This window comes from Lontra canadensis, unplaced genomic scaffold, assembly GCF_010015895.1.
Source record: "Lontra canadensis isolate GAN:19392208 unplaced genomic scaffold, GSC_riverotter_1.0 scaffold41, whole genome shotgun sequence".
NCBI lineage: Eukaryota > Metazoa > Chordata > Mammalia > Carnivora > Mustelidae > Lontra > Lontra canadensis.
The window spans coordinates 4,111,565-4,126,368 of record NW_022631035.1 but is presented as its reverse complement, the minus strand read 5'-3'; the positions used below and the strand labels follow the sequence as shown (position 1 = coordinate 4,126,368).

At 61.8% G+C, this 14,804-nt stretch overlaps 1 protein-coding gene across 1 annotated transcript in view; it reads left to right on the top strand.

Annotated features, from left to right (window-relative positions):
- The window catches only part of SEPTIN9 (septin 9), a 143,124-nt gene that overhangs the window by 120,320 nt on the left and 8,000 nt on the right, over positions 1–14,804 (top strand). The window contains 1 exon segment of the mRNA XM_032870506.1: positions 13,230–13,421. Coding sequence (XP_032726397.1) covers positions 13,230–13,421 — 192 coding nt within the window.

Sequence of the window (14,804 nt, the reverse complement as noted above, 5' to 3'; positions counted from 1 at the left end):
CTGTGTCCATTAGTAGCCAGGCTCTCTCCGCAGCCCCCGGCAGCACGGATCTGCGTCAGTCTATATGAATTCTCCTTTTCTGGGTATTCTGCGTGACTGGAATCCAACGCGTCTGGCTTTTCACGGGGTGCGGTGTCTTCAAGGTTCGCACTGTGGCAGGTGCCAAAGCTTTGTTCCTTCTCGTGGCTGGACAATACTCCACGCGACGCCCACGCCGCGCTCCGTTTACCTGTTCATCCGTGGGTGCGTGTCGGGGGTGCCCTGCATTCTGTCGTGAATCACGCCGCCGTGAACACGGGTGCCCGGGTCCTGGTGTGCACGTGTTTTCGTTTCTCTTGGGGACCTGCCCGTCCCGTGGTAGGTGGTGGGGGCCCCCTGGGCGTCCTGCCCCCAGTCCCTGCGCGTTTCTTGCACTTTCCCCCGTGACATGTTGAATCTACGTGTGGACAGTTCTCCAGAGGTGCAGGGCCAGCCTGGTGGGATATGGTGGCTGGGCCTGGGGATGGGTTTGGGGGTCGGTTTGGGGGTCGGTGTGGGGGCACAGAAGAGCCATTCGGGTCTGCAGCCGAGGGCTGGTGCTGGCTTCTGGTTCCCTTCGCCCATGGGGCCCAGAACTCGGCAGAAGGGGGAAACAGAAGAAGGTCTGCGGGTCCTCCCGCTGGGGCGATGGGGAAGCTGCAGCGCACCCGTGAGCGGGAGGAAGTGGGTGGAGGGAGTGGCTGGGCTGCGCAGACCCCCCTCCCTTGTAGGAAGCTGGGGGAATGGATGGGGTGTGGGAGGGGCCTCTTCCTGAAAGAACGGGCTCCCCCTGACCTCACCAGCCCTGGCCCCAGGCAGACGCTTCCTTCCAGGGAGGGTGGAGGTGCGGGGGGGGGCTGCGTCCGGGACCCTGGGAGGGGGCACGGGCAGCCGGAGCATCTGCCCCTGCGCCACACACAGAAAAAGTTAGGCTCAAACACAACACGTGTCCTTTGTCATGTGAAACCAGCACATGAGCGCAAAACGCGAAGGCCGTTTGCCCTGCGCCCCGGTGCGCCCGCTCCCCACGCAGCCCACAGCCCGAGCTGAGCGCCCCGGAAGGGCCTGGTGGGGCTGGGAAGCCAGGAGGGGGCGGTGAGGCCTGGGCCAGGCCGCCCTCCTCCTCCGGGCAGCTGGAGGGGCCTCCAGCGCTCGCCAGTTGCAGGCAGAAATTACCATATGAATGTGGCTCCTTCCCGGATCCTGGAGCTGCGGGACCTGGGAGGGCACAGGCTCCCACCCCCAGGGCCTCCTTGTTCTGTGCTGGCGGCCAACCTAGCGGAGGAGGCTGACTTTGACTCGTTTCCGATCCCTCTGGCAGGTACCCCTGGGGCACAGAGGGTGTGGGGTGAGCGGGACACCCCACCGACAGCACGCTTCAGGCTGGGCCTTCTTCCGTCCCGACTTGTGTAAGGACAGGTTACCCTGGTGTTGGTTCTTTTGGTCTCATTTCAAGAGTTGCAGCTAATTATTGCAGGAAACGCAGGCTCCAAGGAGAAACCGGCGGCCGGGTGGGGGGCGGGATAGCAAGTTTGAGCGCGTTTAGACTGAAATGCCCTTGCACAGCCGTGCCCTGGGGTCGGTGCTGCTCTCCTGGCCCAGCAGCCTGTTATGTCTGAGCTCCGGGTTCTGTCCGTTGTTCAACCACTCTTAAGTTTGGGCTGGAGGTGTGTCACGTGGGTCAGCTGGACGGAGGATTCAGGGACAGCAGGAAAAGTCTCCCTGGGGCTCTGCAACGCACCGAGAGATGCCAGCTCCCAGGGGTCGTGTCTTCAGGGTTGCCCAGTGACCGGTGGCCTGGTCCCCAGCACACAGGGGACCCACTTGGCGCTGTGGCACCTGCCAGGCCGCCTGTAGCTGGGGAAGCCACTCAGGGTAGTGCCTCAGGCTGGTCCCAGGTGTTCTGCTCTGAGCCCCTGCCCATCTGCTGGGCCCGCCTGCCCCTGGCCCTGTCACAGGCCACCAAGTGTCCGCCTGGTTTCCTTCTCCGTGGGCGCCCTACCCCCATTTCCTGAGTGAAATTTCCTGACCAGGCAGGAGCCACCCCCGGAAGCACATCCATCCATCCATCCATCCTTCCTCTTGGGGGTTTGGTGCCTCTAGAAGATGACGGAAGCTGGACATGGTTAACGTCCAGCTCACACGCTGCCGCACACTGAAAGCCGCCAGGGGGCCCGTGGGAACGGATGCAGGCCAGCACCTCGGGGGCCAGGGCGGGAGAGGCGCCACCTGGATTGGCCGGGGAGCAGTGGCCGGCCCCCCAAGATGTTCTGGGAAGAGAGGAGGGCTGGAGGAAGGGCAGTGAGCTCCCTGTTCATTCATTCAGCAACCTGGGGGAATGGGGGAGGGGGGTTTCCACAGGGAGCAGGGGGCGGGGAGAACCTCTCTGAGGACCCTTGTTTGCAGAGCTGATAGGAGCTCAGGAGACTGGCCACGCACCCAAGCTGGGGAGCTGAGCCGGGTCCTGTATTTCATGGACAACGACTTAGAGCGTTGTCTGTGCCTCGCGTGTTTCTGCCTCAGCAGTAATCTTCGATTCTTACAACGCTCTTGGGAGGCAAGTGTTACTGTTCCAACGTACACATAAGGAAATGGAGGCACAGAGAGGTTAAGTTACTTGCTCAGGGTCACACAGTAAGTGTGGTGAGGGCTACCAGTGAGTGGACAGAGGCTGGCATTTAATGCCCAGAGGACGGGCAGTCTCCTGGGGAGAGCGTCCAGCCGGGGACCAGGATGGATTCCGCTGGTGGAGGAGGGGCTGGTGAGCAGCCTTAGCCCCAGCAGCTCAGACAGAGGAGGCAAAGCAGCAGAGGTCAGCACGGAAGCCCAGAGAAGAGAGCACTTAAGGAAAGGAAAGGGGGACTGGTCAGAGCTCATTCCCTATAGCTTGGGGTGAGGGGGTACCCCAGGACTTGGCTCTGCAGAGGCCCAGCAGCTGTGTTTGCTCAAAATGCCAGGTCCAGAGTGTACCCAGACTTCGTGCCACAGCACAGGCAGGAAGATGGACGGGACCTGCTTCTTCCCCTCTGCTGTGTGACCCGGCACTGGGTGCAGGGGTGTGTGCACCCCGCCCACAGCCACCATCCCACCCCCTGCCGGTGTTTCGGGGCTGATGGACGTGTCTGTCCAGAGGGTGGGCAGCGGGCTTTTTCCTGGGAAGGGCCTGGGCTAAAGGGCAGGGTGTGTTTCCAGGACTCCTTGGATGGGCCAGCAGCCTGTCCCACGGTCCCGCTGGAGAGCGTGTGACCGTAGGGGTGGGCCTTCCAATATCACAGCGTCCTTCTTTGGTTTATTCACCAGGTGAGGGGCTCCTGTGGGCGAGCGGGGGCTGGAGGGGGAAGGGGGTGGGGAGCCGTGGGGTCTTGAAGGCATGGAGGGTCTGAGCAGCCCCGCTGGCAGGTGGGCACAGTCGGGGGTAGGCTGAGGGCCGTGGAAGGGTCCTTGCTGATCCCTGGGCCCTGAGCCCGCTGCATGCAGAGCCCCCGCCCTCCTGAGCAGGAAGGACCCTGGGTGGGAAGGCGGATGCGTCCAGCTCCCCCAGCCCCCCTCAGCCCAAAGCTGGAGCCGCAGATGGATGGGTGCCCTGGTTCAAGATGGTCTGGGGCTGCCGACCCCGCCCCTGCTTTCCCCCACCCTTCCTGGACCCTCAGCCCCTGGGCCTGTGGTATGAGACATCCCTCTCCCTGCCTCAGGGGTCATCTGGCTGGGCTTCTCTTCCGGCCCAGGAATGTGCCCCTCCCTGCTTGGCCCCCTCCCAGGCGCTGCACCCGCCTTCCCAAAGGGTGCTCTGGGCACGGGGTCGCCTTAGGCAGCACCTGCATCACCCCACCCACCCCAGGCCTGACCAGAACTGCACAGACATGGATTGTTTCGTAACTTTTTTGGGGAGGGGGAGGTGAATTTTGATGTCTTTTTCCACGTAGCCCCTGGGGGTGGGGAGGCTGCCCCATGGTAGCCGGAGAGCCCTGTCTACTTTTTGTTTTCTCAGATGACTTCATCAGCTGGGGGAGGCAGAAACCCCAGCACCCCCAGCCTCTGTCCGGTCTCACCCCAGCTCTGGGGAGCATCTGCTGACAGTGCTGCTGATAGGAGAGGGGGCAGGGGCAGGGGAGGCGGAACCCCCCCTCTTTAGGGGTCATCCCTGATAAGAGGAAATTCCACACTATGACAAATGGCCAGTTTCCATCCATCCATGGGGGCGGGTGGGACCTTTTCTTTCTCTTCTTAACTTGGCAAATATTTGCCAAGAACTAACGGAATCTCTGTGGTCAGCCGGCCCCTTCGGACCTGGTGGGCGGGCTGGCTGGGGCTGAATTCTGGGTTAGCTTGGGGGCGGGGGTCCCGGTCATGCTGGAAGATTCTCTGGGGTGGGAGGAGGCTCTGGTGGGTGGGTGGGCTGGGGGCACAGTCCCTGATCCTGCAAGGCCAGTGGGTGCTGGAAAATGGACTAATAACTCGACACAGGAAGTCAGAGGGCTCATCCCAGCCCTGGCTGCCTGTCAGTTCTCCAGGCTGCCTTTTAGGAAGGGAACACGGGCGGCTTGCAGGTCGGAGCCTGCTCTGAGCGAAGAAAGAAGGATGTCTCGCCCGGCCGAGAGTCCCTGGGAGGGGGAGGCCGGCCTGCAAATCAGGAACAGAAGAGGGCCTCTTCCAGAAGGGGGTGGGGTGGCCTGGTGAGAGGTGGCCGCTGTCCAACTCGTACTCAGCCGGACTTGGGCCAACTGAAGCGAAGAGCTTCTTGAGATTTGAGACTCCTGCCTGCAGGACGGCGAAGCTTGCTTTCACGCGTCCGGCGGGAGCGAAGCCCGGGAGCCTTGGTGGACGGTAGGAGCGGGGAACCCCCTCCCCGCCTTCTCTGCCTTTGGGGCGCCTCCGGTCCTTGAAGGAATGAGTGAATGAGTCAGAAGAGGATGGCAGGGCCACTACGGTGTCCCCTCCCAGGTCCGCAGAGGGCAGGGGGTCCTGGGAGATCTTCCTTGATTGATGCACACTCCCACCGGTCTCCCCACCGGGGAACCAGAGATTGCAGCTTCGTCTTCCGCCGCTGGGGCCGCCTCTCCCTCCTCCTCCTCCTTGGAAAAGGGAAGGAGCTCCGGGAGCGGGAGAAAAATGCAGCCCTTTGCATTTGCAAATCCCTCTTTTCTCCGCAGAGGCGCGAGCCTTTGTGCTCCTTTTCTAAGCCCGAGTTTCAGGCCAGAGGGCGAAGTCGCGGATTTCTGGCGTCCTGGTTCCCGACCAGCCTCGGCCGAGACACTTCCTGCCTCGTACAAAGTGTGAAGTGTCATTTGATTTGGAATTACTTATCGAATTAGATGAGGCATGTGTGCTCTTGAAATTCAGTCCTCGATCCCCGCCCGCACAAATTTGCAAAATTTGGTCATTTATATTCATTGTTTTCCATCTTTAGAGAGGAACAGGAAGTTCCCCTGCGACGTTTATGCGGAGCTCGTAGAGGCTTGGGTGGGTGAGTGGGGGACAAGGAGCAATGGCAAGGAGCAGAGGAAATGAGAAGAGGTCCTGTTTTCAAAGCCCTGCGGGGGGTGAGGCCCCGCACCCTCCCTGCCCACCCCCTGCCCACCCCCTGCACATGGCTGGTTCTCACTGGCCCTCTCGCTGCAGCTCTGGGAGGGAGACCCCCGGCCTTGAATCATTTGTTGAATGAATCTGTATTGTGGTCTTGGTCCCCTAGGACCTTGTGATCTCCCCCCCCGACCCCGCCAAAGATTTTATTTATTTTTGACAGAGAGCACAAGCAGGCAGAGAGGCAGGCAGAGAGAGGAGGAAGCAGGCTCCCCGCTGAGCAGAGAGCCCCATGCAGGGCTCTATCCCAGGACCCTGAGATCATGACCTGAGCCGAAGGCAGCGGCTTAACCCACTGAGCCACCCAGGCGCCCCTATTTATTTATTTTTGACAGAGAGCACAAGCAGGGGGAGCAGCAGAGGGAGAGGGAGAAGCAGGCTCCCCCCCCCCCCACCAGGCAGGGAGCCCGACGAGGGGCTTGACCCCAGGAGTCCAGGATCTTCTAACACAATTGTTTCTAGCCAATTTTTAAAGATCTTGTTGCAAAGCAGTTTCGTGTGTGTGTGTGTGTGTGTGTGTGTCCCCGTGTGTCCGTCTGTCCGGTTCGTCTGTCCGGTCCCCAGCCCCACTGACTTCCCCGGGTTGGCTAACAAGCACCTCTCCCTCCCCTGCCCCTCACAGCCAGGAGTGGGGAGTCATCTTTGAGGCCCCTGTGAATTTGTCAGCTCAGCCTGGGGCGACCTCCAGGAAGTGGAGTTCTGGGATGGGAATGGGCATTTTGCTCTCTGCTGGGATGGCTCCGTCGTGAGCTCTGCAGAGCAGCAGCGTCCCAGGCCTCTGTGTGGGGCCTCTGCTGTGTTAGGGTTTGTGTTCTTTGCCCTGCCATCTTCCCTGGGAGTTCTGCGGCCTGGAGAAGGCCCCTGGACTCTGGGATCCCTGTACTGGGCCCTGCGATTACTGTCGAGGAGCTTGGCCAGCCATGCTTGGCATTTAGGTGGTTTTCTCCCGGGTTGTGGGGGCTAAAATGCTGGGCCCCTTGATAGGCCTGGGGCTTCCCTAAAGGGAACTCCCTTCCCAATCGGGTGGGCATCTCCTGGCAGCTGCTGGGGAGAGAGGGGCGAGAGCACCGGGCCTCCCATCCCTGCCCCCGCCACAGACCCTGCCTGGGTCTTTGCTGGAGGACTTGGCCTGTGGAGGCGCCCTGCACTGAGCAGGCTCTCGGCGGGTGCGTGAGTAGCATCTGCAGGACGGCTGGAACAGTGCCTGGGGCGCCGGGAGCCCCCGGGAGACCTTGGCCGTTGTGATCAGCGTCAGGCCTGCATTTGTTCTCTCCTTCATGCCAGACAGCGAGTCTTGGACCTGCCGTGTGCTGGCGCCGCTCTGAATGTGGCAGCTGAGGGCTCTGGCTCGGGGACTGTCCCCGTGGAGGGGGACGTGGGAGGGAGCACGTCGTCCTAACGCAGTCCCTGTGGAGACTGCTCGAATGTAGGGTATGGGCTCAGTAGGGGACTGCGGGGACACGAGGTGCCCAGGCCAGGGCCTGCAGGGCTGCAGGCACCGGGGGAGGTTGGACAGGAGGGCAGAGCGGCTCCTTTCACTCTGCCCTGCATCCAGGCCTCGTTGCTGGGGACGAGGAGCATCAGCCGTCTGTGTCGTGGCCACGGGCTTGGGTGCTCTGGAGGCGTCTGCACGTGTCCCCTCGGCCTGTACTGCAGAGCTGTGCTGTGGTCCCAGAGGGTAGACTCCAGGCACCTGGGTGGGGGGTGGGGAGCAGCCACTGAGCCTGGAGGATACCGGCTGGAGGGCAGTCTTCTCCAGGGGAGGCCTTGGGGTGGGAAGAGAAGAGGCAGGACCCCATCCTCTGACCCCCGAGTGGGCCTCCCTGGATCTGCTCGGTGACCCCGGTTCCCTGCCTGGGCCCGTCCGGTAGCCTTCTTAGGCGTCTTCGGACCGGTTGGCCTTGCTCTCTGCTCGGGCACTGTGGGTGGGTGGTGATTGAGTGAGGTCTGTTCAGACAACAGTGGCAGAGTCCCCGGGCTCTGAGAGCCAGGCATGGAGAGGATTGGGGTGAGCTGGCGGATGGCACGGGCCTGACCCCGAGGGGGCTGTCCCGGGGCCAGCTGCAACATGGGACTGGCCCCATGTGCCTGCTGCTTTTGCCGGGAGCAGAGTCAGGCAGTGGCCCAGGGCAGATGAGACTGGTGCTAGGGAGGATGGAACTTGGTGGGTGGGGGGGACGTTGCTGGGATGCAGAACAAGGCAGCAAGACCCCCAGGGAGGCGGCAGGCTGCTAGGGGGGACTCCTGGGTGTTGGCTTCCAAGTCAGGCCTTGCAGGCCTGCACTGGTGCACTTTCCCAGCCACCGCCCAGGAGTGTGAGCGGCCGCAGAGGCATCCCACAATAGCGGGCTCCTTTCCGGGGGCTTCCTTTCAGCCAGGGGAGAATTGGTGACGCGGGGCAGGAGGCCACAGAGGGGGCCGGCCCCAGGCTGTGGGCACAGAGAGGAGCGGGGTTGCCGGGTGGGGCAGGGGGAGCCCTGCACTCCTTCCTACATAGGTGGCCTTCTACAACGGGCTGAGTCACACACACAGCCTCTCCATGGCAGGGTTCTTCCGGGTTGGGGCCAGTGGCCAACGCCACTGCTCTTGATGGCTCACGTTCCGTGTGTCGTCCGTCCATTCTGTTGCTGGAGGTCGTAGGTACTTCTTGAGGGCCACTCTCTGGGCGAGGGGTTGGGGGCACCACCGAGCAGGCCACGGTGTCAGGTTCAAAGAGGAGAGAGCAGCGGTGGGGGGGGGTGGTCAGGAGCCACGGGGCCTGTTTTCCACCCAGGTGGACAGTGCCAGTGTGGCAGGGTGGGGACCCTGCTAAGAGCCACGGGGAGCCACGGCCAGCACCTGAGGCCCGAGACACGCACCACGCAGGCCGCGGAGAAGCGCTACATTGCTCTGACGGTCGGATGACTGTGCAGTGACTGCCTCGCCGAGGGTCCCCTGGGTTCTGTGAATAGTTAGGCTGGATGCCCGCGGGGGCCCAGAGCAGGGACCCCGGCTCTTGCACGGCCGCGCTCACAGCAGCGTTATTTACAGACGGGGGAGACAGTGCAAGCGTCTGGGGATGGATGAACCGATAAACAGCGGAGTGTCAGGCAGACGTGGAAAGGGAGGACATTCCTGCACCTGCGGTGACATGCAGGCTCCGCGAGAGAAGCCGGACGCAGGGGACGGGGCTGCACGAGGTCCGTAGGCCACTGAAATCCACAGTCCGAAGGTGGACGAGAGGCCACTGGGGCGCGGCAGGGGAAGTGAGAGTTCCGTGGGCGCGGTCCCTGTGGAGGGTGACGGACGCATTCCGGAGGTGGCTGGTGGTGATGGGTACGCGCCAGCGGGGATGGGGCCCAGAGCAGACACCGAAACATGGTTTAAATGCCTGAAACTTGATGTTATGTAAATGTTACCACAACCAAGAGGATAATTAGGCTGGAGGAAGGGATAGCCAGTGTGTAGGGTCACCCCAGCCTGGGTGGTCTCGAGCCTTCTTTCTATGGGGGAGGTTGGTGGCCTGGCGGGCAGCCACGTCACCCTGGGCCTGAGAGCTGCCCGCGGGGGGCGAGGGAAGGAGGTTGACCTAGGGCCGCTGGGGAGGGAATGAGGCTGCACCAGGGCCCATGCCCTGAGATAAAACTGGCATCCCCTTCTCGGAGGAGGGGAAGGAAAGTCGTGGCAGTTTGTCGTCTTTCCACATTGACTTGTCCAAGAAGCAGGCAGGAACAGTGAGCGAAGGCAGGTGGTGCTGTGTGACCACGAGTCAGTGACTTAACCTTTCTGAACCTGACTTTTCCAGTTTTAAAAAATAGGGCTCCTTTGGGGCACCTGGCTGACCCTTTCCATCTCAGGGTTGTGAGTTCGAGCCCCATGCTGAGTGTAGCAATCACTTAAAGATAGGGTCTTTTTTTTAAATGGGGCTCAGGGCGCCTGGGTGGCATAGTCAGTTGGACCTCTGACTCTTGGTTTCGGGTCTGGTCATGATCTCAGGGTCAGGGAATCGAGCTGTGTTGGGCTCTGCGCCCAGAGTGGAGTCTCCTTGGGATTCTCCCCTCCTCTTCCCTCTGCTCCTCCTGCTCATACGCGCTCTCTTTCTCTCTGTCGGATAAATACATCTTTAAAGCAGGGCTTCCCCTGGTTCTGTTTAGCTGATGAGGGTGCGGAGAGGGTCATCTGGAACAGAAATGTGAAACTTCTTTCATGGGAAGAACATCCCTTTGCTGTTAGTAGCATCTCACGAAGTTTGGGTATGAAACACAGATTCAGGTGCCGGGGCCACAAGAAAGAGGATGAGGCCCCGGCCCCAGGGAGAGGTCGCTGGGGGACGTGGGTCGGATGCAGGTCTGACCATCGTCGCGGCGGGGCTGTGGGCCAGGCTGGGGACGCAGAGCCCTCCTCCCCTTAGCCCACACCAGGGGGACAACTCCCAAGACCCCAGTCATTCCACGAGTGTTGTTCGGGTGTCCCCTCCCTGTACAGCTCTGGACGGACGGGGCGGTGGGGGGTCCACCCAGGCTGCCGTGCTCCCTGGGCTCACGGTGTGTGTGTGGTGGGGGACACGGACGGTAGCACACGGCACAGCAGTGAATGGGAAGCTTTCGCATTGAGTAAATGCAGTAACGGTTGTCACAGGTTGGCCTGGCTATTTCTGATGGTGTTTCAGGGAAAAAAGGGAAAAAAATCACTCTGCAGACTTCAGTTTCCCCATTTGTGAAAGAAGTAGATGGAACTAGAATTCTTTGCTATCCAGTGTCTATGCCATTTGCCCCAGGTCGCTTTTTAAATGTAAATTAATTAAAATTAAATAAAATGAAAAATTTGGTTCCTCAGCGGGACCGGCTGCATTTCCAGTGCTGGGAAGTCACATGTGAAAACAGGTGGCAGTTCCTCAAAAAATTAAAAATACTAATGCCACGTGACCCCGCGATCCCGGAAGAACTGGAAGCAGGGTCTCCAGATCTCGCACAGCTGTGTTCCCAGCGGCGTTAGTCACAAGAGCTAAAACACAGAAGCGCCCCAGGTGTCGATGGGGACGGATATGCAAAAGGGACTCTGAGCCTTAAAAGGACGTTCTGACACTTGCTACAGTGTGCACAAGCCCTGAGGATGTGATGTTAGGTGAGATAAGCCAGCCCCCAAAGGATAAACACCTTAAGATTCCTCTACATGGGGATCCCTGGGCCTGCAGATTAGAGGGTAGAATGGGGGGAGGGAGTGAGGAGTTGGTGTTTAATGGGGAGAGAGTTTCAGTTTTGCAAGACAGCATTCTGGAGACGGGTTGCACAACAGCGTGAATGTCCTTCATGCCAGGGGACTGTGCACTTAACGTGGGTGATGGTGAATTTCACGTTACATGTATTTTAGCACAATTAACACAGTAGCCCCACATGGCCGCTGTATCAGGCAGCGCGGGCCTGGGGTCCTTCCATCCTGGAAGTCCTCTGGGACGGTGTTGGGGGAGACGGTCTCTGCTGTCCCTGCCAGGCGGCCGGAGCAGCCAGGTCCCAAGTGGCTCTCCATGGAAAGCAAGGGTTCGGAGAAACCGTCTGGGCAGGTTGGCCTGATGGGGCCTCTGCTTCTCCCATCGTTGGGTGGGCGGGGTCCTGCCTCCTGGCCCTGCAGAGCAGGCGTGCTGGTATCTCCACTGGCCCGGAGAGAAGGGGCTTGCGGGAGGGGACCCTCACCTGTGCAAAGGCCAGGCCCTTCCATCAGTGGTGGGGGGGGTGGGGGGAAGAATGGGGCTTGTCTCGTTTTTGTGATTATTTCTGAAGCAGGCGCTGGTGGCAGGATGTTTGCTTTGTGGTTTGAGTTTCTGCCTGGGCGGGGGGGTGGGTCGCTGGAGAGAGGAGGGAGGGGATGAGGGCTGGATGTGGGAGTGGGCGGGGCCAGTGCAGGCCCCCCGACCAGACCCAGGGGCAGCTGGAAGCAATTTTCGGTCACGTGGGGCCAGGCCGAGCCGCTGGCCTGTGAGACAAGGCCCCATGTCTGTGTCCAGGAAGCAGCCCCGTGGCCACATGTTCAAGGCCAGCTGCTGTGCTGGTCTTTGTTTATTTAAAGATGCTGGAGCTGGGGACAGTCTTTCTGAAGAGGGGGCAGAGGCAGATGCCTTCCGGGTGCTGCTGGGAGGAGGCCCCATGGCTGTCCTCCATGCCTCCTGGGTTGCTTGCCTTTCCCTGGCCTGGGAGTGGGGTGGGCAGCAGGGACCCGTGGGCTCTGTTACTGCTCGGTCCCCGATTCCGTGAAGGGGGAGTCACGGCGCTTTGTCAGGCTGAGAAAACGGGGAAGTCAAGCGATGTCGTACAGAGAAACCACCACGCTCTGATTTCTGGAATTTGTCAGCCGATCATCCTGGCTGCAGAAGGAGAGGGTGTTGGCCCCACCGTGGTCAGCTCCCTCTGACACTTCCGCAAAGCAGAGGTGCAGCCACCTAGGTGCGAGCCGGTTGGGCCCACTGGGGTTTGGCACTGGGGTTTGGTTGCCCGGCAGAGTCTGGTCGCTTCCCCCGGAAGTCAAACCCCCGTGTCCTGTGTCCTGTGCGTGAACCCCGCCCACCCCCCACCCCGCCCCAGCGCACACTTGGGAGCGGGGTTCCGAGGCTGATGCCCAGGGAACCAGCCAGCCCCTCCCTGGGGGGGGCCCGGGGAGATGTTAGGATGTACCTTGTGCTTCTTCCCATGAGCGTTCCTGGGAGACGGGAGGGAGCTGACCGTCCTCCTCAGTGGTCGGGGGCTGGGAAGGCCACCAGGGAGAGGGGTGGGCAGGCGCATGTGGTGTGTCTAGGGGTACTCCAGGTCATGGCCAATGTGCTCCTGGCAGACCCTGGGAGGGACCCATGCTGTTCTGAGCACCCTGACCAGCTCCACTGGGGGAGTGGCCCTCGGGTCCTCACTGGGTGCCTCTGGCCACTCCTCCAGGCCTCTGACCTGGGTGTGCAGACTCCTCAGGGCAGGAAGGGAGGGAGGTTCTGATCTGCAAACTGCAGAGGCTTGAGTTATTTCTAGAAGCTCAGTCCCGCCTGCCTGTTCGCAGACCTGGAAGCAAAAGCTGGGGGTGTGGGGCACACAGGTGCTGGGCAGAGAGAAGGACCCCCCCAGGTGGGGGGCGGGGAGCTGCCCCAAAGCCCCATCTCCCTGCTGGTGCCTAGGAACCGCGGAGCCCAGGAGGGGCATACTCTGTCCAGGTCTATTTATGGGGACCCAGGACTGAAAACACCTCACCCGGGAGCTGCAGGATGATACCCGGGTCCTCTCCTTCGTCCTGGCTCACGGGCTGGCCCCACCGGTCAGCTGTTTGGCCTTGAGGGTCCTGAGGCTTGTGGGTTGGAGCGGGTGTGGGAGCCTGTTTGAGCCTGTGATGGAGGTGGAGACGGCCCACCTGGGTGCCCTGGGGCAGGATGGAGGCTGGGAAGAGGAGAGCTGGGGTCACCTCTGCCTTGGAGCTGAGGGAAGGAACCTGCTAGTAGGCAGCTGCTGGGGAGGGGTGGGGCTCTGCGGGTGCTGTGGTGGAGGGCCTTTAGTTCTGGGGTCTTCTGCAGGGGTCTCCTGGGCAACTGAGCCTCAGTTTCCCCACTTGAGAAATGGGGGTGAGGGTCGGTGCTTTGCAGATTCCTGTGTTAGACCCCCTGACGCCCCCCATTCTCCCCACAGCCCCCGAGGCAGCTCCTGGCTGCGTTGGCGACATGGCTGACACCCCCAGAGACGCCGGGCTGAAGCAGGCGCCCGCGCCCCGCAATGAGAAGGCCCCCGCGGACTTTGGCTACGTGGGGATCGACTCCATCCTGGAGCAGATGCGCAGGAAGGCCATGAAGCAGGGCTTCGAGTTCAACATCATGGTGGTCGGTGAGTACGCACCCCACGCTGGGACCCCATGCCGCAGGCTCTGGGGCTCAGTCCGCTCCTTGGAAAACGGGGGTGGGCGCACCTGGCCCACAGGGCAGATAGCGCGTGGCACCGAGCGTGAGCCCGGGTGTGCGCCCGTGTGCCTGCCGGGAGGGCGGCAGCTCGCTGACCAGCAGCCTCACCCCCCCTCCCCCCCTGGGGCTCAGCCCTGGACTTCCAGTGACGGGGCCGGTCCCCACGGCCAGGAGGCCTTGCTGGAGGCTTCCTGGTTGGCCCCAGGAGAGCTGGATGGGCCCCAGGGCAGGTCACTGATAAGCCCGGCCTGATCTGGGTTGGGGGCCAGACGTGGGGGCGCACTGGGCCGCTTCTTGTTCCTGAAGTCCTTGGGGCCCCATTCGGTCCTCTCAGACGCCCTGTCAAAAGGGTGTCCCACTCTGTAGGCAGCAGTGAGACCCAGAGAGGGCCTGGCACGGCCTCTGCTCACAGGGCGGGGAGACCGGAGCTCTGCTCCCTGGGCCAGGCGTGCGTCTGTTTGGGGATCTGCAGACCCAGCGTGGAATCCCGGCCTCACCCCTGCTCAGTGGCGAGCGGTGCTGGTCCTCCCTTCCCCGGGGCTTACTCATCCGTAAGATGGGACCACCGGGAGGGACAGATCCAATGCGTGTGTGGCTCCTGCGTGGCCGTGGGCGCTGGAGGAGTGGCAGTCGCTGAAGCAGCAGCGGGGGGAGGGGAGGATGATAATCCCAGACTATCTGGCGTCTCCCAGGTGCCAGGCACGGTGGCCGGGCTCTCTGACGTAGCTCTGGCCTGACTTGGCAGGGACGCAGACAGGTGGGCTGAGGGGGACGTGGACAGCTGGGCCCAGGGGTTCCCGACGTCCACCTACGGCGTCCTGGGAGCTCACGCTTTGTCTTGACAGGTTATCAAAGTCGGAAAATCGGTACAGTTTAATTTTATAAAATATGTGGGCTAGTGTGGCATAGAGCAGCTCAGGGAAGGGGTGAGGTGCTGGGGCTCCACGTGTGGGGTCATGCCTGTGAGGTGCTCCCGGTGTGGACCCTGAGGTGGAAGGTTGTTTCGGGGCCCTGGATAAGGCTGCGGGGTTCCCATCCCTGCACTGGGCTCTGTGCCTGTTTCCTCATCTGTCAGGCGGGATGGCGATGGCCCCCAGGCAGGCGAGGGCGTTACACAGCCTCACTGAGGACAGCGGCTGGCGCATGCGGTGGGGAGCACTGTGAGCAGAGCCTGGGGTCTGCGGCAGCGGCTGCAAGGCCAGCCCCCCTTCCCCTACCATGCCTTCTGCCTTCTGCCCTCCTGCTGTAGGCGGGCCTCAGGTGATGTGAGGATTGGAAACAGCAAGGCCGGGAGTGTTTCTGGGGCCCA